The 23,174-nt window shown below is 42.9% G+C and overlaps 1 protein-coding gene, 1 non-coding gene and 1 pseudogene across 3 annotated transcripts in view; all 3 read right to left on the reverse strand.

Moving 5' to 3' along the window:
- PHF20 (PHD finger protein 20) overlaps window positions 1-23,174 on the reverse strand; it is a 185,535-nt gene that overhangs the window by 58,750 nt on the left and 103,611 nt on the right. Inside the window, exons 8-9 of the mRNA XM_025398902.1 lie at window positions 22,652-22,831; window positions 21,957-22,136 (exon numbers count right to left, since the gene is read on the reverse strand). Of these exons, the coding sequence (XP_025254687.1) occupies window positions 21,957-22,136; window positions 22,652-22,831 (360 nt within the window). The remainder of the gene's footprint in view (window positions 1-21,956; window positions 22,137-22,651; window positions 22,832-23,174) is intronic.
- On the reverse strand, window positions 4,321-4,463 carry LOC112633933. The gene has a single exon (XR_003121682.1). It is a non-coding gene; the product is annotated as a U4 spliceosomal RNA (small nuclear RNA).
- On the reverse strand, window positions 12,605-16,299 carry LOC112633135 (annotated as a pseudogene). The gene is made up of 2 exons (XR_003121494.1): window positions 16,248-16,299; window positions 12,605-13,929 (listed from the first exon to the last, which is right to left on the reverse strand). The product of XR_003121494.1 is annotated as an HIG1 domain family member 1A, mitochondrial pseudogene (transcript).

Consider the following 23,174-nt stretch of genomic DNA (forward strand, 5'->3'; position numbering starts at 1 on the left):
AGACACATAAACACCAAGACTTAAGCAATCATCCCTTTCTCATGAAGGTTTTGCAAAGTGGACTATTTTACTTTTGAACCCAAATTTTTAGAGATATGAAAAATTATATTTTCCAGACTTCACAACCTTATCCTAAGTTTTGCACACTACAGCCAAAAGGAACCCTCTGTATGCATAATAAAGGCTGCCAGTTCAGCCAGTCTAGACCATGTGGTTCCCTCTATTTGGCATGTTGTTCCCACTTGCAAACCAAGTCTTGCTCATCCTTCAAATACCACCTCCTTGCACAATGCCTTCACCCCGGTCTCTCCGCAGAAAAGATTCTGTCCTGCCTTGAAGATTTCCTGTAAGTACTTTATGGATCCTGTAGTCCTTCCCTTTCTATTTGTATAACAGTTGGTTTTGTTCATTCCTTTTTCTAAAATATTGAAATATCCAATGTGCTGCTTTTTTTTTTTTTTTGGACACGGAGTCTCTCTCTGTCGCCCAGGCTGGAGCGCAGTGGCATGATCTCAGCTCACTGCAACCTCTGCCTCCTGGGTTCAAGCGATTCTTCTGTCTCAGCCTCCCGAGTAGCTGGGATTACAGGTGTCCGCCATCACACCCGGCTAATTTTTGTATTTTTAGTACAGACCAGGTTTCGTCATTTAGGACAGGCTGGTCTCAAATTCCTGACTGCAGGTGATCCACCCACCTTGGCCTCCCAAAGTGCTGGGATTACAAGCATGAGCCACTGTGCCCGGCCTACAATATGTTGCATTCTTTACTTCTCTTACTTATGTTAGTGTACTGTCACATCAAACATGGGAGCTAGCCTCTCCAAGACTGTTTCCTCATTGTTAAATGGGAATAAGAATACTTATTTCACAAGTCTCCTATATGTTTCCATGAGGCAGTTAAAGACAAAACCCAGTTTTGTTTTGCTGTTGTTTGTTTGTTTTGTTTTTGAGACAGAGTCTCACTCTGTCAACCAGGCTGAAGTGCAGTGGAGCAATTTTGGGTCACTGCAACCTCCACCTCCAGGGTTCAAGCAATACTCCAACCTCAGCCTCCCGAGTAGCTACGATTAGAGGCATGTGCCACCATGCCCAGCTAATTATTTTTTATTTTTATTTTTATTTATTTTTTTTTTGAGATGGAGTCTTGCTCTGTCGCCCAGGCTGGAGTGCAGTGGCCGGATCTCAGCTCACTGCTAGCTCCACCTCCCGGGTTCACACCATGCTCCTGCCTCAGCCTCCCGAGTAGCTGGGACTAGAGGCGCCCGCCACCTCGCCCGGCTAGTTTCTTGTATTTTTTAATAGAGACAGGGTTTCACCGTGTTAGGCAGGATGGTCTCAATCTCCTGACCTTGTGATCCACCCGACTCGGCCTCCCAAAGTGCTGGGATTACAGGCTTGAGCCACTGTGCCCAGCCTATTTTGTATTTTTAGTAGAGACAGGGTTTCACCCTTTTGGCCAGGCTGGTCTTGAACTCCTGACCTCAGGTGATCCGCCACTTCAGCTTCCCAAAGTGTTGGGATTACAAAGCCTGAGCCACCGTGCCTGGCCACAAAAGCCAATATTAACAGCAAGAGGTTACTTGAATATTACTTGTCATTATTGTTGTCACTGACCTCACAGTTATTTGCTCAAAACAATCATAAGTTATGCATAATCCTAGCTAAGGGGCCATGTGTCACTGGTATAATCTGCAAAATTCTAACATCTAATTGCCCTACTTTATTAATCAAACAATGAAGGATTAGTGGTAATTAACAAAATCACAATAGGAACACTGAAATTATGCATTCAGCAAAAATATTCTACATTTTAAAATAGACCAGGCATAATGGCTCGCACCTGTAATTCCAGCACTTTGGGAGGCCAAGGTGGGTGGATAACTTGAGCCCAGGAGTTCAAGACCAGCCTGAGCAACATAGTGAGACCCTCATCTCTACAAAAAAATACAAAAAGTAGCTGGGTGTGGTGGCACGTACCCATAGTCTCGGCTACTCAGGAGACTGAGGCAGGAGGATAGACTGAACCCAGAAGGTCAATGCTGCAGTAAGCCGTGATCCCACCACTGCACTCCAGCTTGGGCAACAGCATGAGACAGAACCTGTCTCAAAAAATAAATAAATAGTGCTGGGGGGGCGGGGGTGGTTCATGCCTGTAATCCCAGCACTTTGGGAGGCCAAGGTGGGTGGATCACTTGAGGTCAGGAGTTCAAGACCAGCCTGGACAACATGAGGAAACCCTGTCTCTACCAAAAAATACAAAAATTAGCCAGGCATGGTGGTGCATGCTTGTAGTCCCAGCTACTCGGGAGGCTGAGGTGGGAGAATCACTTGAACCTGGGGATGGAGGTTGCAGTGAGCCGAGATTGCACCACTGAGACTACAGCCTAAGCAACAGAGTGAGACCCTGTCTCAAAAATAATTTAAAAATAATAATAAATTTTAAAAATTAAGAAACAGAATATGTGTGGTATAACTATGTGAATAAAGCTCAAAATATGGCCAAGCACAGTGGCTCATGCGTGTAATTTCAGCAGTCTGGGAGGCTGAGGCGGGCAGATCACTTGAGGTCAGGAGTTGAAGACCAGCCTGGCCAACATGGTGAAACTCTGTCTCTACTAAAAATCCAAAAATTTATCCGGGCGTGGTGGTGCGTGTCTGTTGTCCCAGCTACTCAGGAGGCTGAGGCACAAAAATTGCTTGAACCCAGGAGGTGGAGGTTGCCGTGAGCTGAGATGGTGCCACAGCACTCCAGCCTGGGTGACAGAATGAGATTCTCTCAAAATAAAAAATAAAACTCAAAATATTATCAGCAAAATAGAAAATTATGAATAGGGCCGGGCATGGTGGCTCACGCCTATAATCTCAGCACTTTGGAAGGACGAGATGGGTAGATCACGAGGTCAGGAGTTTGAGACTAGCCTGGCTAACAAGGCGAAACCCCGTCTCTACTAAAAATACAAAAGTTAGCTGGGCATAGTGGTGTGCACCTATAATCCCAGCTACTCGGGAGGCTGAGGCAGGAGAATCGCTCGAGCCCAGAGGCAGAGGTTGTAGTGAGCCGAGATTGTGCCAGGGCACTCCAGCCCAGGTGACACAGCGAGACTCCATTTCAAAAAAACAAACAGAAAAAAGAAACTAAGAGAGCCACTGGTTGTCAAATGGGCCTGCTGGGGCAGAGTCTATACACACAGGTGTGTATTCCCCTATGGGAGGATAGTTCATTTAGAATATACATGGCAGGAGTTGGTGACGCCAGCTAAGTGACATCATCCACTCTTAGCGTATTAATATGGTTCTTGTTAACATGGGAGCAGTTACTCAAAGACAGAGGGCAGAAGACATGTAAATTATTATTTAAAAAAAAAAAAAAAAAAGAGCAATGAGGGTCTCCCTATGTTGCCCAGGGCTTATCTCCAACTCCTTGGCTCAAGTAGTGATCCTCCTGCCTCAGCCTCCCAGAGTGCTGGGATTACAGGCATAAGTCACCATGCCCAGAAGAAAATATTATAAATTAAATCCTCAAAGGTTCTGGTTCAAAAGTGAGGGAGAACTCAATTACTCTTGGGGTAAGGTCATCTACTGAAACCAATTTATTCCTCTTTTAAAAGCAGTATGAAAATCACTATTTCCAAGTAGTTACTGGCATCATCATTTACATGCTCTGTCCTCTCCCTCCTGTTTAACAAATTATTGTTTGGAGGAATCAAGAAAAAGCACAGAGCTCTCTCCTGGGCATCCAGGCTCAAAATCTCAAGAGTCACCCTTTGCTCTTGTTGCTCCTAAATTACTACTATACTTTGGTATGTGCAGAGAAAAATGGTCCACAAATTTTGCTTTTAATAATGGTAACCCTAGGCCAGGCGTGGTGGCTCATGCTTGTAATCCCAACACTTTGGGAAGTCAAGGTAGGTGGATCACCTGAGGTCGGGAGTTGGAGACCAGCCTGACCAACATGGAGAAACCCCATCTCTACTAAAAAATACAAAATTAGCCAGGCGTGGTGGTGCAAGCCTGTAATCCCAGCTACTCAGGAGATAGAGGCAGGAGATTTGCTTGAACCCGGGAGGCGGAGGTTGTAAGTCGAGATCGTGCCATTGCACTCTAGCCTGGGCAACAAGAGCGAAACTCTGTCTCAAAAAAAAAAAAAAAAGGTAACCCTAAGCAGTGTTTTCGTTATCTATTTTCGAGGGAGGGTATGGAGTTAAACCCTAAAATGTTTCTTAATGATCCCTGCCTTCTGGTATTCATGCCCCGATATAATCTCTTCTTCTTGAGTGTGGGCCAAACCTATAACTTCTTTTTTTTTTTAATTTTAATTCAGTCTCCATAGAGATGTCAAAAATTGCCATTGCCAACCTATGCTGCAAGTTGTCACTGCAGTGTATTGGGAAAAGTTTTCAATTATTTTAATAATCACACCTCGGATAAACCTCATTAGCTAGGATACTGCCACTGGGCAAAGCTGTAACCTGTCTCTAACAGAATATGGCAAAGGAGGCAGTATGTCACTTTTATGATTGTATTAGGTAAGACTACAGTGTCTGTCTTACTAGGAAACACTCTTCCTCGGTGTCTTAGTGAAACAAGCTGCTACATTGTGAGCTACTCTACATGAGGCAAGGAACTGAGTGCACCAGCAAAAACCAAGGCCCTCAGTCTGACAGTCTACGAGGATTGAATGCCACCAACCATCAGGTAAGCCTGGAACCCTCCCCAGTAGAGTGCTCAGATAAGAATACAGCCTGAGCCAACCCTTGGATTATAAGTTTGCAGAGGACCTGGCTAAGCTATGCTTGAACTCCTCACCCACAGAAACTGTGAGAAAACAAATGTGTTGTTTCAGCTACTATATTTGTGGTAATACTGTCACACAGCAACAGATAATATAGAGTGGGATCTATATATACTTGAATAGTTATATACTTTTCCTTTTATAGTAAGCATACACTATGTTTATACTAAAAAAAGTTTGTAAATTGTTTTGTGAAACTTGGCTTAGAAATAAATATCCTATTTAATATTTTGTATGCCCATTGCCAGTATCAGATGACCTCACAACTGGATGACTATGATTAGATTACGATGATGGTGATATTCAGTCTGGCAGGCAATGCTCAGTCTGGCACTCAAGGCCCAAGTCACCCCAAGCAGCATCTTGCTTCCAAACGTACCTCCCACTCATCCACAAGGAGGCCTCAGCTCCTACTCCAACAACTGCTTCATGCTCTCGCAGTTCACACCCCTGTTTGGCCTGTGCCCTCTTCCTGCCATTCCTCCCTGGCTCAGCCAAGTTTTCACTTCCATCCAGACCCAGCTCACTCCACAAACAGAAAGACATCTAGATGGCCCTGGCTCTCAGGGACCACACGCCATCAACTCCTGCCACAAATGACTATCTGCTGTACCTCATCATCAGCACTTAACATCTGCTCCTGGATCCTGTTATTTGTCACTTCTCCAGCCAGGGGAAAAGAGTCATTCCTCATTGTCATGTGTTCCCTCAGGACCAAGGCCCAACACAGTTGGTATTCTTGTCAGCAATGACATCATGTGGCCCAGGAGTTTGATACCTTTTTGATATATAGTTAACATAACATAATGAATAAAATATTGTTCATGTCTGTGAAGGAATAACTTTTTCAACTTGAAGCATCAAAAAGCAATCAAAGGATTAGCTGAGGCCAGGCACAGTGGCTCACACCTGTAATCCCAACACTTTGGGAGGGTGAGGCGGGTGGATCACTTGAGGTCAACAGTTCGAGACCGGCCTGGATCAGTCTACTAACGCTACCAAAAAAAAAAAAAAAAAAGCTGGGTGTGGTAGTGGGCACCCGTAATCCCAGCTACTCGGGAGGCTGAGGCAGGAGAATCTCTTGAACCCAGGAGGCAGAAGTTGCAGTGAGCAGAGATCTCATCACTGCACTCCAGCCTGGACAACAGAGTGAGACTCTGTCTCAAAAAAAAAAAAAAAAAAAAAAAAAAAAGTATTTACTGATATGATCTCAAGATTATAATTTTTTTGGCATTAAAATAATGATAGAAACAGAGTACAACCCATAGAACGACATAAGAATCCATGAGCCCATGCGGATAAACAAATAAGGAAAGGAAGGAAAGAAGGGAGATACAGCCCCCTAAGACAGAATATAAACTAATACCTGTTGAAGGAATGATGAAAGTTGGATATCGCCATTTGACAGCCATCACAGTAAAAACGGTTTCAGGAAAAAAATACCAGTAGATGCTAAAATAATGGGTGAAAGTTTGATGAAGAAATAAGATATTTACATAGTCTCAAAGTTTCTCTCACAAGAAATGTATTCATTATATAGGGGTAATAACAGCCTTATAGTAGAAAAAGCTGGTAGATACTACCTTAGGTAAGTGACAAAAGTTAATGTCACCAGTAAATGGGACAAAGAGGTTTTCATGTGCTTCCTGATAGAATGCACCTGAAAAGGACACATCACTTATGTGGTATTTCTGTGAAAAGTGAATAACCCAAATCAAATTATGAGGATACATCAGAAAAACCCAAATTGAGGGACATCATATTCTTCAGAAATGTAATGTGAAGGTCATTAAAAAAAAAAAAAAAAAAAGCTTATTCTCCTGTCCCTCACTCCAGTAAAAAAAAAAAGTAGAAGACAGAAGGTCTGTTTCAGATTAAAGGAGACAAAAGAAATATGACAGCTGAATTCAACATGTGTTCCTGGATTGGATCTTGACCAGAAATTAAAAAAAATTCACCCCATTTTTGCCACAAAGAACATTATTAGAACAAATGGCAAAGTTTTTAAAAGGTCTTGATTTTGATTGTATTGTGTGAACGAAAGAGAACGTCCTTGTTTTCAGGAACTATACACTGAAATATTCAGAGTTAAAGGTCGGCAATTTATTTTCAAACAATTCAAAAAACTACATTAAAAAATCTGGGAGCGGACTGGGCACAGTACCTCACGCCTGTAATCCCAGCACTTTGGGAGGCCAAGGTGGGTAGATCACTTGAGGTCAGGAGTTCAAGACCAGCTTGACCAACATGGTGAAACTCCATCTCTACTAAAAATACAAAAAAAATTAGCCAGGCATGGTGGCGTGTGCCTGTAATTCCAGCTACTCGGGAGGCGGAGACAGGAGAATTGCTTGAACCCAGGAGGCGGAGGTTGCAATGAGCCAAGATCTCGCCACTGTACTCTAGCTTGGGCAACTGAGTAAGACTCCATCTCAAAAAATAAAATAAAATAAAATCTGGGAGAGAATAACAAAGCTAACATGGTAAATCGCTAGCAATTGGGGAATCTATATTTTCCAACATAGGGAAAGGTATAAGGGAAATCTTTTTGCTATTTTTGCAACTTTTTTATAAATCTGAAATTATTTTTTGTCATTTTTTTAACCCACACTACATAGGTGTATAAATCTAAATTATTTCAAAATAAAAACTTCCTAAAATAAATATTCAGGAAAAAATATGCATCTATATACATAGGAAGAATACTTTGAAGCCATAAATACCTAAGTGGAAGGAAAGGAACCACACCCACATATAGTCCTGGTGAACATTTCAAGGCTAGCCCCTGGAATGCAGATGTATGCACTCAGCCCCCACAAAAATCACTGATCACTCATTCCACAAGGTGGCAGAGCTGCCCCAAATGCCAGAATTAGGTTGGAACAGTTAGCTCTGGACTAGATGTGTTGCCCTCCCAGCTCCTCCTCCTCCTGCTGCCCACGAGCCTCCTTCACACCAATTTATCAGATTGTGACTCCATCTCAGTTTAAAAACGCAAGACTGTGGCACCAGCTCAGGACAGCAATCACTAAAGAGTGACTAACGCAGCATCCCAGCTTCCAGGGGCCTGGCTGGATGCTTCTGAAGATGGTCATGGTCCTGCCCTATTTCCTGCTTACTTACGTAATACATTCCTGGTGAATGAGTTCTCAACAACCTCCCGTTCCCCCAGCAATCTTTCTGGATCATTCTGTACTCACACCACTAAACCTATGTTCCAAAAGAAACACCAGAAACACCATTCAGTTTCCAGATCAAGACATTTTCCACAACTCAAAGAATTCAAAAGGCACCATCCAGTCCTGGAGTACTGACATCACTTGTACCACACACTACCCTCCAAACCTAGCCACCCTACTAAGTCTCTTACTCTGAGTGTACACACTGCTTTAATGAGTGCCCCGAGAGCAGAAGTTTGCATCACATACTGTGCAATGCCCCTAAAGGCAGGGACTCTGTTCATTTCACTTGATTTATATAGCACCCAGCATCTTATCAGATGGAATTAGGCACTCAGCAGGAAAACAACAGTTACAGACTCTGGGCCAAGGTACACTGGCTCACACCTGTAATTTCAGCACTTTGGGAAGTCGAGGAAAGTGGATTGCTTGAGCTCAGGAGTTCGAGACCAGCCTGGGCAAAATGGCAAAACCCTGTCTCTACCAAAAATACAAAAATTAGCCAGGAGTGATGGAAAGTGCCTGTGGTCAGAATGATTCAGGAGGCTGAACAGTGGGAGGATCACTGAAGTTCTGGAAGTCAAGACTGCAGTGAGCCGTGACAGTGCCACTGCATTCCAGCCTGGATGACAGAGTGAGATCCTGTCTCAAACAAAAATTTAATTTAATTTTACCAACCTCTACAATACCGACCATTAGGAAGTGTGCCAATCTAGCTAAGTCACTCCTTCATGCCAAATATTAGGCTCTTTGTCTGTAAAACAGGGAGAATTAATAGGGAAAAGTTAGAAAGAACTTAAATATATTTCAGCAGGGGCTAGGTAAATAAATTATGGAACATCCATACAATGAAATAAATTATACGTAATTGTTTTTGTTTTCGTTTTTCCAGGGACAGGGTCTCACTCTGTTGTCAAGGCTGGAGTGCAGTGGTAGGATCATAACTTACTGCAACACTGAATGCCTGGGCTTAGAGCGATCCTCCCGCATCAGCCTCCCGAGTAGCTGGGACTACAGCCGTGTGCCACAATGCCTAGCTAATTATATTCTTTTCATTTTTTTCTTTTCTTTTTTTTTTGAGACAGAGTGTCGTTCTGTCACCCAGGCTGGAGTGCAATAACGTGATCTCGGCTCACTGCAACCTCCGCCTCCCACGCTCAAGCAATTCTCCTCTCTCAGCCTCCAGAGTAGCTGGGACTACAGGCACACACCACCGCACCTGGCTAAATTTTGTATTTTTAGTAGAAACAGGGTTTCGCCATGTTGTCCAGGCTGGTCTCTAACTCCTGACCTCAGGTGATCTGCCTGCCTTGGCCTCCCAAAGTGCTGGGATTACAGACTTGAGCCACTGTGCCCGGCCTAATTATATGTAATTGTGAAAGGAGACAGGGCTGGGCATAGTGACTCACGCCTCCAATCCCACCACTTTGGGAGGCCAAGGTGGGGGCCCAGAGTTCAAGACCAGCATGGGCAATATATCAAGACCCCATCTCCACAAAAAATTTAAAAATTAGCCAAGCTTGGTGCCACATGTCTATAGTCCTAGCTACTCAGGAGGCTGAGGCGGAAAGATGGCTTAAGCCCAGGAGGTCGAGGCTGCAGTGAGCTATGATCATGCCACTACACTCCAGCCTGGGTGACAGAGCAAAACCCTTCTCAAACAAATAAATGAATGAATACATAAATAAATATTACCCATCACATTACTGATATGTTTCCCCATGGACCTACTTGCTCTGGCTGGGAATAAAAAGTATTCAATAAAAGTGTGCTTGAACAAGGCCCAGAGGTAGGAGTGTATCTGCTATACCTGCAGGATAGCAAGGAGGCCATGTGGCTGCAGCAGAATCAACAGGAAGGTGAGGCAACAGGTGGCCAGAAGAAGCTGGGCCCTGCAGGCCAGTGTATGGTCCTGAGGCCCTCATGACCAAATACTAACAGTAGTGGGCCATGGGACTATGGGAGACAAGAATGTTAGTTGAATTATCCTTGTATATTTCTGGAGTTCTTTTCAAATTTATGAATATTTTTTTCAATTGCCCAGAAAAAGCATACAGAATAAAGACAAGATGACTGCCATAAATGGGGTGAAAGGCACAGACTGATAAAGTCTGAAGAAAGTCCTGATTTTGAAAATTATATTGTGATAATGTAGAAGAATGTCCTTGTCTTTAGGAAATATGGATTTTTTTTTCTTTTTCTTATTTTCTTTTTTTTGATAGAGTCTTGCTCTGTCACCCAGGCTGCAGTGCAGTGGTGCTATCTTGGCTCACTGCAACCTCCGCCTCCTGGGTTCAAGCAATTCTCCCACCTCAGCCTCCCGAGTAGCTGGGATTACAGGTGCACACCACCACACCAGGCTAATTAAATAGGGGATTTTCTAAAAAGTACTTAGGGAGGCCAGGTGCAGTGGTGGCTCACACCTATAATCCCAGCACTTTGCAAAGCTGAGGTGGGTGGATCACCTGAGGTCAGGAGTTCAAGACCAGCTTGGCCAACATGGAAACCCAGTCTCTACTAAAAATACAAAAATTAGTCAGGCATGGTAGCGTGCGCCTGTAATCCAAACTACTTGGGAAGCTGGGGCAGGAGAATCTCTTGAACCCCGGAGGCAGAGGTTGCAGTGAGTAGAAATCGCACTACTATACTCCAGCCTGGGTGACAAAAGCGAGAAACTCTGTCTCAAAAAAAAAAAAAGTATTTAGGGATAAAGGTCTGGAACTTATTTTTAAACAATTCAGAAAAAGTACTTTCTTTTTTTTTTTTTTTTTTTTTTTTTTGAGACGGAGTCTCGCTCTGTCGCCCAGGCTGGAGTGCTGTGGCCGGATCTCAGCTCACTGCAAGCTCCGCCTCCCGGGTTTACGCCATTCTCCTGCCTCAGCCTCCCGAGTAGCTGGGACTACAGGCGCCTGCCACCTCGCCCGGCTAGTTTTTTGTATTTTTTAGTAGAGACGGGGTTTCACCGTGTTAGCCAGGATGGTCTCGATCTCCTGACCTCGTGATCCACCCGTCTCGGCCTCCCAAAGTGCTAGGATTACAGGCTTGAGCCACCGCGCCCGGCCAGAAAAAGTACTTTCTAAAAAAAAAATTAAAATTTTTTATTTTCTTTGAGACAGAGTCTCACTCTGTCATCTAGGCTGGAGTACAGTGGCACGATCTTGGCTCACTGCAATCTCCACCTCCCAAGTTCAAGAGATTCTCTTGCCTCAGCCTCTCAAGTAGCTAGGACTACAAGCATGTGCCATCATGCCCGACTAATTTTTTTATTTTTGTAGAGACAGGGTTTCACTATGTTGGCCAGGCTGGTCTCGAACTCCTGACCTCAAGTGATCTCCCCGCCTCAGGCTCCCAAAGTGCTGGAATTACAGGTGTGAGCCACTGCATCCCATCTAGAAAAAGTACTTTAAAAAATAGAATAATAAGCTGGGCACGGTGGCTCACGCCTGTAATCCCAGCACTTCCGGAGGCCGAGGCGGGTAGATCATGATGTCAGGAGATCGAGACCATCCTGGCTAATATGGTGAAACCCCATCTCTACTAAAAATACAAAAAAAATTAGCCAGGCGTGTTGGTGGGCACCTGTAGTCCCAGCTACTCGGGAGGCTGAGGCAGCAGAATGGCATGAACCCGGGAGGCGGAGCTTGCAGTGAACCAAGATTGCGCCACTGCACTCCAGCCTGGGTGACTGAGCAAGACTCCATCTCAGAGAAGAAAAAAAATAGAATAATAAAGCAAATATGGTAAATTGCTGGCAATCGGGGAATTTGGTTAAAGGTATATTCTTTGTACCATTTTTGACAACATTTTTAATAACAAATTATTTCAAAATAAAAACTTCTTTAAAATATATGCAGAAAAAAATGCCTTATGGCCACAAAATAGCTAAATGGAAGGAAAGCAACCCTGCCAACACAGGTTATCTCCCTATCCTGAAAATGAAGCATTTTTCAGTTTTTCAATAAATTCCTCAAAGCAACCAACCTCAGTTTGGCAGCAACCTACCCCACCTTAACCCACTCAGGAAGTCTGCAATCAAGTCAGAACACATACCTGACAGTCTCAGAAATGGCCCTGTGGTCATGCCATGCTAGCTGCTTTGCCTACAGTTTCAAATGCCTAAGTGCTACCCATCCTTCAAGGTCTTGTGCAAGTACTACCTTCTTCCATCCCTGCCCCTAAAGCACCAACCTCTCCCCAAGAGGCAAATAGCAAATCCAAATAGCAGTTAATGAACACTAAAACCAAGAGTGCCCAGTCATCTTTGCATACTCAACAGTTAGCAGTCCTAGGCATATGTTAAAGGCTCAGTAAGTGAGTTGAAGTCAATTAATTTCTCTCTCTCTCTCCTTTCTCTTTCTCTCTTTCTTTCCTTCTTTCACACGGTCTCACTCTGTCGCAGCTCTGGAGCACAGTGTTGCCATGACCATGGCTTATTATAGCTTTGACCTCCAGGGCTCAATCAATCCTCCCACCTCAGCCTCACAAGTAGCTGGGATTACAGGCTCATGCCACTACACCCGGCTAATTTGGTTTTTGGGGTTTTGTTTTGGGTTTTTTTTTTTTTTTTTTTGGAGACATGGGGTTTCACCATGTTGCCCAGGTTGGTCTTGAAAGGTCAATTTCTTTCTTTTTTACATGGGTCACTTTAATAACAATACATATACCATGTTACCACCATGGAATGTAAATTCAGTTAGATAAGAGAATTTCACAAGCGTAATAACATTCTATGGTATATAAAAGTTTGGGTATACTGTCTGGCCTAACCAGATTGCTCTTAAGCCATTAGTCAAAACCATTATAGGTAATTTGTTCAGTTTAATGTTTATAATTCTTATGGAAAAAATAAGCAATGCACACATTTAAAAAGTGTTCATTTACCTTTGTATGAGTGCTTAAAATACATATTTCTATTTCAAGATGACATTTAAAAATTATTCTAACATAACAGCAGCAAAAATATAATTTGCAATTACTAAAGAAATAAACTAGAATCCATAAGTTATTCTCATGTTTACAACTGTGATTCTTTAATAAATACTGCTATTATGCAGCTCTACTGTAAGTTTTCTAGATTTGGTTTAAACAGACGCACATATACATATTGTCAGTTGTGGGAAGCTTACAAGTTATATTCCAAGCACTTTTTGGACAGAGTTCTTAAAGAGCCAGCCAGCCCACAAAACAGGCAGAAAAATAGTTAAATTAACTGGGGCAAATAGGACTCTTCTATAACATCCAAAATACATGAGACTCTGCAGCAAACTGGGAATACTTCGGGGTTGGCCCGTTATCTTCTTTAGAACTAAGTTCATCTTAACAATTTAAGAAGGTGGACATTTCAACACCATCAACTGCATTTAGGTCACATGTTTCTTTTAAGTTAACTTGACTTCCTTGAATGACCTAGTTAGTAAACTAGTCACTAGTAATTAGGTCACCAGGCATATCAAGCCTGTAAAAAAGTAAGACAATATTCAAAATGCCATGTTACCATCTAAACCCATACAAATTAGTTTATTTTCAACAATAATACATAACTTCAATAATGAGAAGTCTAACTAAAGCAAGCTCCTCCAACAAGACTGAGACAGCATGTCTTCTTCTAAGGCTTAGGTTCTGCCCAGAATTCTCGATACATGGAATAGCCCATAACAACAGCAATTGCTCCTACAACAAAGCCTTGGGCTGCCACACACATGTGGATCAGATAAAGGGACATTTTAGTATTTCCCCTGCTCTTCAATTTGTATAATCCATATGCAACAATTGCTGAAAAACCTTCTATTCCAACAGGTACGAATAGTGCCTCTTTAGCTTTTTGAATAAGTTTGGATCCCTGATCTTCATCATATGAATTCAGAAAGGGAAACATCTGTGTTTGTTGACATAGTGATTGCTTAAAGAATCTCCCTAGAGCAAGAAAACCTCTCACAGGCCAACCCGAAGAGGTCAATTTCTATGTAGCACACATTACACTGTCATTCTTCTCTCTATTCTCGTAGTTTTATTCTAAGTTTGTCATGACATCATCTTTCTTGTACCATAGGTATCTGAAGTCTCATCCATTCCTCTGGACAGAAAGACCTGGAAGGGCCTAGACCAGATGTCACATTCATCTCTCTAACCCCCAGAATAATGAATTATCTATCAGTTTTCCATCACAATACATAATTGATAATATGAAAAACCATAGACACCCATAACTTCCCAAACTAAAATGGCTGTAGATCTATGACTCTCCTGCTCAAGAAACCATAGAGAACACAAATTCATTAAAGCTGAAATACTATAGGCATTACACTAAATCTTAACCGGTTAATTTAAAAGTAAATCATTTGCAAAAAATATTATAGTCATCATGCTAAATCTTAACTAGTTAATTTAGAAGTAAATCATTTGTTAATTTTTTATACTTCAATGACAATTCATTCATTTTATAACTAACAACAAACACACAAGATTTCATGGGTTAGAATCACTGATCTGGATCCTGTGGCAAAGTGTCCCACTTCTACCAGGTATTTACTAAAAATAACTTAACTGAATGGACCTGTACTTCTATTTGGTTTTCTTTCTTGTTTATTCTATGCTTCTTATAGAATATTAACCAATGAGACAGCTTAGAATAGGGTCTGAGGCTGAAGCAGGAGGATCACTTGAGCACAGGAGTTAGAGGCTGCAGTGATCTAAGATCATACCACTGCACTACATCATGGGCGAAAGAGTCAGACCCCGCCTTCAAAACAAGAAAGCGGGAGGCTGAGGCAGGGGAATTGCTTGAACCTGGGAGGCGGAGGTTGCAGTGAGCCGAGATCGCACCACTGCACTCCAGCCTGGGGAAAAGAGTAAGACTCTGTCTCAAAAAAAAAAAAAAGAAGAAGAAGAAAAGAATAGGGTCTGGCAATGGCACTTATCAGGCACTTGCTAAATATTTGCAGCAGCCCATTTTCAGAGAATAATATGACCTCTAAACTTTTTTTTTTTAATTTTTTGAGATGGAGTCTCACTCTGTCTCTCAGGCTGGAGTGCAGTGGCACAATCTCGGCAAATTGCAACCTCTCCCTCCCAGGTTCAAGCACTTCTCCTGCCTCAGCCTCCCAAGTATCTGGGCAGGCGCCCACCACCATGCCCGGCAAATTTTTGTATCTTTTTTTATTTTTGAGACAGAGTCTCGTTCTGTCGCCCAGGCTGGAGTGCAGTGGCACAATCTCGGCTCACTGCAATTTCCACCTCCCAGGTTCATGCCATTCTCCTGCCTCAGCCTCCCGAGTAGCTGGGACTACAGGCACCTGCCACCATGCCCGGCTAATTTTTTTGTATTTTTAGTAGAGACAGGGTTTCACCGTGATAGCCAGGATGGTCTTGATGTCCTGACCTCGTGATCTGCCCACCTCAGCCTCCCAAAGTGCTGGGATTACAGGCGTGAGCCACCGCGCCCAGCCAAATTTTTGTATCTTTAGTAGAGATGAGGTTTCACCATGTTGGCCAGGCTGGTCTCTAACTCCTAATGTCAGGTGATTTGCCCACCTTGGCCTCCCAAAGTGCTGGGATTACAGGAATGAGCCACCACACCGAGCCTGAGACCTCTAAACTTCTAGGGGAATTACTAACTTCTGTTTTACTGCATAAATGAATGCTTGCCCAATTACAACAGTCACAACTGCATTCTCCTCTAGCTTTTTTATTTTTCTATTTTTGAGATAGAGTCTCACTCTGTCGCCTAAGCTGGAGTACAGTGGCACGATCTTGGCTCACTGCAACCTCCACCTCCCAGGTTCAAGCAACTCTCCCACCTCAGCCTCCCGAGCAGCTAGGATTACAGGCGCCTGCCACCATACCTGGGTAATTTTTGTATTTTTGATAGAGATGGGGTGTCACCATGTTGGCCAGGCTGGTCTCGAACTCCTGACCTCAAGTGATCTGTCCACCTCGACCCCCCAAAGTGCTGAGATTACAGGCATGAGCCACTAGACCCAGCCATCTACTCTGGCTTTTAAGTCACTAAAGCAAAAAGCAAATACCTCATTAAAAAAAAAAAAAAAAAATACAGTAATGGGTTCCAAGCTATATTTATTCCTCTTGGCTCAAGCTCAAAGTAATTTGACCTCCACCCTTACTATTAACCCTCTTGGAAAATAGATAAGTGCTTCAATCCGTTGCAATGGTTTCAAAATTATTCCCTTAGAAAGGCAAAATTATTCCCTTAGAAAGGACCTTTGTAAGGATGCAAAAGACAATGTGAAATCTCATCATCATCCTTTCCCCTAGACTCACCCGTCCCACCCTTACTATACTTGATTCTGTGTTCTCCACAATCCAGAAACATAGCTAAGTTAGCTAATGCAAGACAGAAATTACGTATGTGTATATCTTGGGAAAAAGTAGAGCCCAAGACCCCATAAAATACGTAAACTTTACAAAAGGCACTGGAGTTAGCTTCCAATCTAGTCTCTTATATGCATGGCGTATTTCCCAGTGGTATAGGAACAATTAACTACAAATTTCAAGTGACATCTAACATAACACTACCCTTAAGACAACATAATTAAAAGCTTAGTCTGCTGAGTCACAAGGGATGTGGCTGATCATCTAGAGCTCTCCCTGCCACGACAGACAACTAAATTCCGAGATTAAATTTCCACCTCATTTATATATGAACTTTAATAATTTGCCCGCCCCGTCTCTACTAAAAATAATACAAAAAACTAGCCGGGTGAGGTGGCGGGCGCCTATAGTCCCAGCTACTCGGGAGGCTGAGGCAGGAGAATGGCGTGAACCCGGGAGGCGGAGCTTGCAGTGAGCCCAGAACGTGCCACTCCACTCCAGCCTGGGCGACGGAGCAAGACTCCGTCTCAAAAATAAATAAATAAATAAAATAATAATAATAATAATAATAATAATTTGCCCGATCTGTCAGAAGAGCAGGCTGGGAAGAGCCCCGACACTGAGAGGAGGATGAGCAAAAAAAGGAAGATCCCTTGCCCCGACAAGCCCTCAAGGCTGAAGCACAACACTATGGACTCAGCTAGACACAGGACTAAGAAAACAGCAGCAGAGATGAGCCAGGAATGAATACTTTAGTACTCTTCTAATTTTTTTTTTTTTTTTGAGACGGAGTCTCGCTCTGTCACCCAGGCTGGAGTGCAGTGGCCAGATCTCAGCTCACTGCAAGCTTCGCCTCCCGGGTTCATGCCATTCTCCGGCCTCAGCCTCCCGAGTAGCTGGGACTACAGGCGCCCGCCACCTCGCCCAGCTAGTTTTTTGTATTTCTTAATAGAGATGGGGTTTCACCGTGTTAGCCAGGATGGTCTTGATCTCCTGACCTCGTGATCCGCCCGTCTCCGCCTCCCAAAGTGCTGGGATTACAGGCTTGAGCCACCGCGCCCGGCCTTCTAATTTTTTTAATTTTTTTTTTTTTTTTTTTGAGACAGAATCTCACTCTGTCACCCAGGCTGGAATAGTACAGTGGTGCGATCTCAGCTCACTGCAACCTCTGCCTTCTGGGTTTAAGCAATTCTCCTGCCTCAATCTCCAGAGTAGCTGGGACTACAGGCACGCGCCACCACGCCCAGCGAATTTTTGTATTTTTAGTAGAGATGGGGTTTCACCATGTTGGTCAGTCTGGTCTCGAATTCCTGACCTCAAGTGATCTGCCTGCCTAGGCATCCGAGAGTGCTGGGATTATAGGCGTGAGCCACCACGCCCGGACAATTTTTTAAAAGTTTTTAAGAGATAGGGTCGGCCGGGCGCGGTGGCTCAAGCCTGTAATCCCAGCACTTTGGGAGGCCGAGGCGGGCGGATCACGAGGTCAGGAGATCGAGACCATCCTGGCTAACATGGTGAAACCCCGTCTCTACTAAAAATACAAAAAAACTAGCCGGGCATGGTGGCGGGCGCCTGTAGTCCCAGCTACTCGGAGGCTGAGGCAGGAGAATGGCCTGAACCTGGGAGGCGGAGCTTGCAGTGAGCCGAGATCGCGCCACTGCACTCCAGCCTGGGTGACACAGCGCGAGACTCCGTCTCAAAAAAAAAAAAAAAAAAAAAAAAAAAAAAAAAAGAGATAGGGTCTTGTTCTGTCACCTAGGCTGGCAGTGGCAGTGGTACAATCACAGCTCACGGCAGCCTCGACCTCCCCAGTTTAAGTGATCCTCCCACCTTAGCCTCCCAAGTAGCTGGGACTATAGGCATGAACCATCATGCCAGGCTAATTTTTTTATTTTTTGAAGAGAGAGGGTCTCACTATGTTGATGCAAGACCTTCAATATAGCGAGTTTTGAACTCCTAGCCTCAAGTGATCCTCCCGTCTCGACCTCCCAGAGTACTGAGATTCACTATTTTGAAACAGCTGCTCTACTACATTTATTTTAACTATATAGCATCTGGCCAAGGGAAAAAAAAAAACTATTCAAAAAAAATTTTTAAGTTATACAAATAAAAAGTAGGCAATTCTAAAGACACATAGTCTTATTTGTTTTTTAACTAAAAGTTAAGAAAAAAAAATTAGCTGGGCATAATGGCACACGCCTGTAGTCCCAGCTACTCAAGTGACTGAGGCAGGAGGATCACTTGAGTCCAGGAGGTCCTGGCTGCTCTGAGCTGTGATTGTGCCACTGCACTCCAGCCTGGGAAACAGTGAGACTCTATCTTTAAAAAAAAGTCAAGTTTAAACAAAAACCAGAAGAATTTGTCATCAGGAACCTATAAGAAAATCTGAAGGAAATTCTTCATGCTGAAAAGAAATCTTTGAAGAAATAAAGAATATTGGAAATAGGCATGTGTAAATACGACTGTTGCTTTTGCCTTATTGTCTTTAACATACATAATTGTGTAAAGCAAAAATTATAATACTACATTATGAAATTTATAATAGGCCAGGCATAGTGGCTAACGCCTATAATCACAGGACTTTGGGGAGGCCAAGGCGGGTAGATCACTTGAGGTCAGGAGTTCCAGACCAGCTTGACCAACATGGTGAAACCCCATCTCTACTAAAAATACAAAAAAAAAATTAGCCAGGCGTGGTGGCACATGCCTATAATCCCAGCTACTTGGGAGGCTGAGGCAGGAGAATTGCTTGAATCCGGGAGGCAGAGGTTGCAGTGAGCCAAGATCACGCCATTGCACTCCACCTGGGCAACAAGAGTGAAACTCCATCTCAAAAAAATAAATAAAACTTTTTTTAAAAAGGAATTTATAGGATATGTAGATATAATTCATGTGACAACTACAACGTGGGGGAGGTTAATGGAACATTTTTACATAAAGTGGTTCAATATTAACTCTAAAGTGAACTGTGAAAAGTTAAGGATGCGTACCATAATCCATAGAGTAACCTCTTTAAAAATGCTAGAAATACATCTAAAAGCTAACAGATGAATTAAAATGAAATTCTTAAAATATTAACCTAAAAAACAAGAAACAAAACAAAACACAAATAAGATAAACAGACAACCAGCCTGGCCAACATGGTGAGACCCCGTCTCTACTAAAAAATACAAAAATTAGCCAACTGTGGTGGCAGGTGCCTGTAATCCCAGCTACTCAGGAGGCTGAGGCAGGTGAATCGCTTCAACCCGAGAGGCAGAGGTTGCAGTGAACAGAAATCGTGCCACTGCACTCCAGCCTGGGCAATAGAGCAAGACTTTGTTGCATAGAGCAAGACTCTGTCTTAAAAAAAAAAAGGCAAAACACAGTCAAATGTTAGACCAAAACCCAACCATATCAACAATTACATTTAGGCCAGGCATGGTGGCTCACATCTGTAATCCCAGCACTTTGGGAAGCCGGGGTGGGCAGATCATCTGTAGTCAGGAGTTCAAGGCCAACCTGGCCAATACGGAGAAACCCCGTCTCTACTAAAAATACAAAAATTAGCTGGACGTGGTGGCACATGCCTGTAATCCTAGCTACTCGGGAGGCTGAGACATGAGAATTGCTTGAACCCAGGAGGCAGAGGTTGAAGTGAATGGAGACTGCAACACTGCACTCCAGCCTGGGTGACAAAGCAAGATTCTGTCTCCAAAAAAAAAAACAAAAAAATTATAAATGTGTATGCATTTAAAAGATCTTCAAAATACGCAAAGCAAAAATGACAAAATTAGGCCGGTTGTGGTGGCTCATGCCTGTAATCCCAGCACTTTGGGAGGCCAAGGCAGGCGGATCATGAGGTCAGGAGATCGAGACCATCCTGGCTAACACGGTGAAACCCTGTCTCTACTAAAAATACAAAAAAAAATTAGCTGGGCGTGGTGGCGGGCGCCTGTAGCCCCAGCTACTCAGGAGGCTGAGACAGGAGAATGGTGTGAACCCGGGAGGTGGAGCCTGAAGTGAGCCGAGATCACACCACTGCACTCTAGCCTGGGCAATAGAGCGAGACTCCGTCTCAAAAAAAAAAAAAAAAAAATGACAAAATTAAAGGGAGAAATTAACAAATCCACAATAACAGAGATTTTAACAACCCTCTCTTAGAAATTGACAGAACAGGCCGGTCGCGGTGGCTCAAGCCTGTAATCCCAGCACTTTGGGAGGCCGAGGCGGGTGGATCACGAGGTCAGGAGATCGAGACTATCCTGGCTAACATGGTGAAACCCTGTCTCTACTAAAAATACAAAAAACTAGCCGGGCGTGGTGGCGGGCGCCTGTAGTCTCAGCTACTCGGGAGGCTGAGGCGGGAGAATGGCGTGAACCCGGGAGGCGGAGCTTGCAGTGAGCCGAGATCACGCCACTGCGCTCCAGCCTGGGAGCACAGCGAGACTCCGTCTCAAAAAAAAAAAAAAAAAAAAAAAAAGAAATTGACAGAACTAGACCAAAAGGAAAAAAAAAAAAACACAAAAATCAATTTGTCAGAGAAACACCATCAACTACCTTGATCTAACTGACAGATATAGAACAAACACACAACAACGGTAAAATACATGTTCTTCTCAAGTGCATATGAAACATTCACCAGGACAGATCATATGCTGGACCATAAATTAAATCTCAACAAATGTAAAAAGATTGAAATCCTACAGAGCATGTTCTCTTACCACAGTAAAACTGTATTAGAAATCAACAGCAATAAGGTATCTACAAAAACATAAAATACTTCAAACTAAAACAGCATACTTCTAAGAAACGCATGGTCAACAAATAAATCACAAGATATATTAAATTGAACAAAAATAGAAACACAACATATCAAAATTTGTAAGATGCTGCAAAAGCAGTGCTCAGTAGGAAATGTATGACTTTATTATTTATTTGTTTGTTTGTTTGTTTATTTATTTATTTATTTATTTATTTATTTATTTTTTAGACTGAGTCTCACTCTGTTGCCCAAGCTGGAGTGTAATGGCGGGATCTTAGCTCACCGCAACCTCCACCTCCTAGGTTCAAGCAATTCTCCTGCCTCAGCTTCCTGAGTAGCTGGGATTACAGGTGCCTGCCACCATGCCCAGCTAATTTTTGTATTTTTGGTAGGGTTGGAGTTTCACCATGCTGGGCAGGCTGGTCTCGAACTCTCGACCTCAGGCAATCCACCCACCTCGGCCTCCCAAAGTGCTGGCATTATGAGCCACCACGCCCAGCCGGAAATTTATAACTTTAAATGCTCATATTAGGAAGAAAGATCTTTTCACCAGGTAATGAAAAAAAAAAGGAAGAAAGATCTAAAATCAATTAGGTAAAGTTCTACAAAAAGCTGAAGGAAGAAAGCAAGATCAAAACAGAAATCAATGATATTTTAAAAAATAAACAATAGAGAAAATTGAAGTAAAAGCTCAGTTATTTGAAAACAAAATAGATAAAGCCCTAGCCATACTAAGAGAGGGAACACAAATTATGAAAATCAGAAATGAAAGGAGCATAACATTAAAATGATAAGGGAATATTAATAAAAGGTGAAAAACATCAACAGAAAAGTCTTTTTTTTTTTTTTTTAGTTCACAAAGCATAAGCAAAAGTGTATATAAAAAGAGGATTAATTTAACTCTAAATATGAACCTTCCACAGTCGAAATCTCTTGTAATTCCACAAGGGGAGAAGTTGTTTCCGTTTTCATGGTGTTTTCTCCCATTGACGGGCAGTTCAACTCCAAGCCTGCAGCCCCGGATCCATCCCCAAAGGAGTGGCAAGTCAGTGCAGATGAGACCTGGCCAGCTTCCAAAGTAGACTTCAGCTGACCTAGAAGAAAAAAAGAAAGTTTGAGGGAAATATACATGTATGCAATTCTGAAACCGAAAGTCCTACAACAGTCTAAGAAAGCCAGGGACTTTTTAGAGGAAGGAATTAATCTAAAACAAAAAAGTATACATTCACAGGTTCCAGTACATACAGGCTGGCCTGTGAGCTTCTCAAAGAAAGAGGTTAAAGTGAAAGGAGAAATTGCTGGAAGTATAAACACAAAGGCATGAATGAGATGGCAGCAGAGAGAGAGAAGCAGGGCTCTTCAAACAGTGTACCTCCAGGCCAACATTGAGCGGTAAATAAGCAAAACCAACCACAAATGCATCCAGAAAGTATGTCTATTGAATAAATCATCAGTGAAGAGCAATACATTATAAAAACACTACAGCCCATTCAATAGTTTGATTTCAAGACAATTTAATACTTGTGGAAGGCAGAACACAATGATTTAGATTGATTCTCACTAAAAAGGCACCAGGTTGGCAAGACAATTCCTGAACAGACTGACTCACCTTCTTCAGATTCCTTGGTACTAGACAACGTGTCTTGCAAAGGATCCGTATCAACCAAATCTGATACAACCAAGTCAGGATCTAGGATCTCATGGGTCCCATTAGTGGACAGCCTGGAGGAACGTCTCCTCGATAAGTCTCTGTCAGTGTTTTCCGAGTAGTTTTTTGACTTTTCCTGGGCTATTAAACCATTAAGAGAGTTGTAGTCAAGAGACCAACAAGAAGAAATAACTGTGCTACTACAGATTTCTGGGCTGGATGTCTCTAAAAGGACTTTACAGAGAGACTCCTGGAATATTAGAGTAGTGATAAAAGCAAATACCCTTTACTAGTTTACAGTTTTAAGTAAGGGCAAAGCATCCCTGCCAGGATAGAATTTCACTTCTTTAAGGATTCATGGTCTGAAAACGTGTACTAGGTCATGTCCCACTCTTGACAACTATGCTCTATTTTGGGGCTTCCCAAATGTACTAACTTCCAAAGTCAATAAGGTTTATAAGAGCCTTACTTAGAGCTATCACAA

Source organism: Theropithecus gelada, chromosome 10 (genome assembly GCF_003255815.1).
Source record: "Theropithecus gelada isolate Dixy chromosome 10, Tgel_1.0, whole genome shotgun sequence".
In the NCBI taxonomy this organism is placed as follows: domain Eukaryota; kingdom Metazoa; phylum Chordata; class Mammalia; order Primates; family Cercopithecidae; genus Theropithecus; species Theropithecus gelada.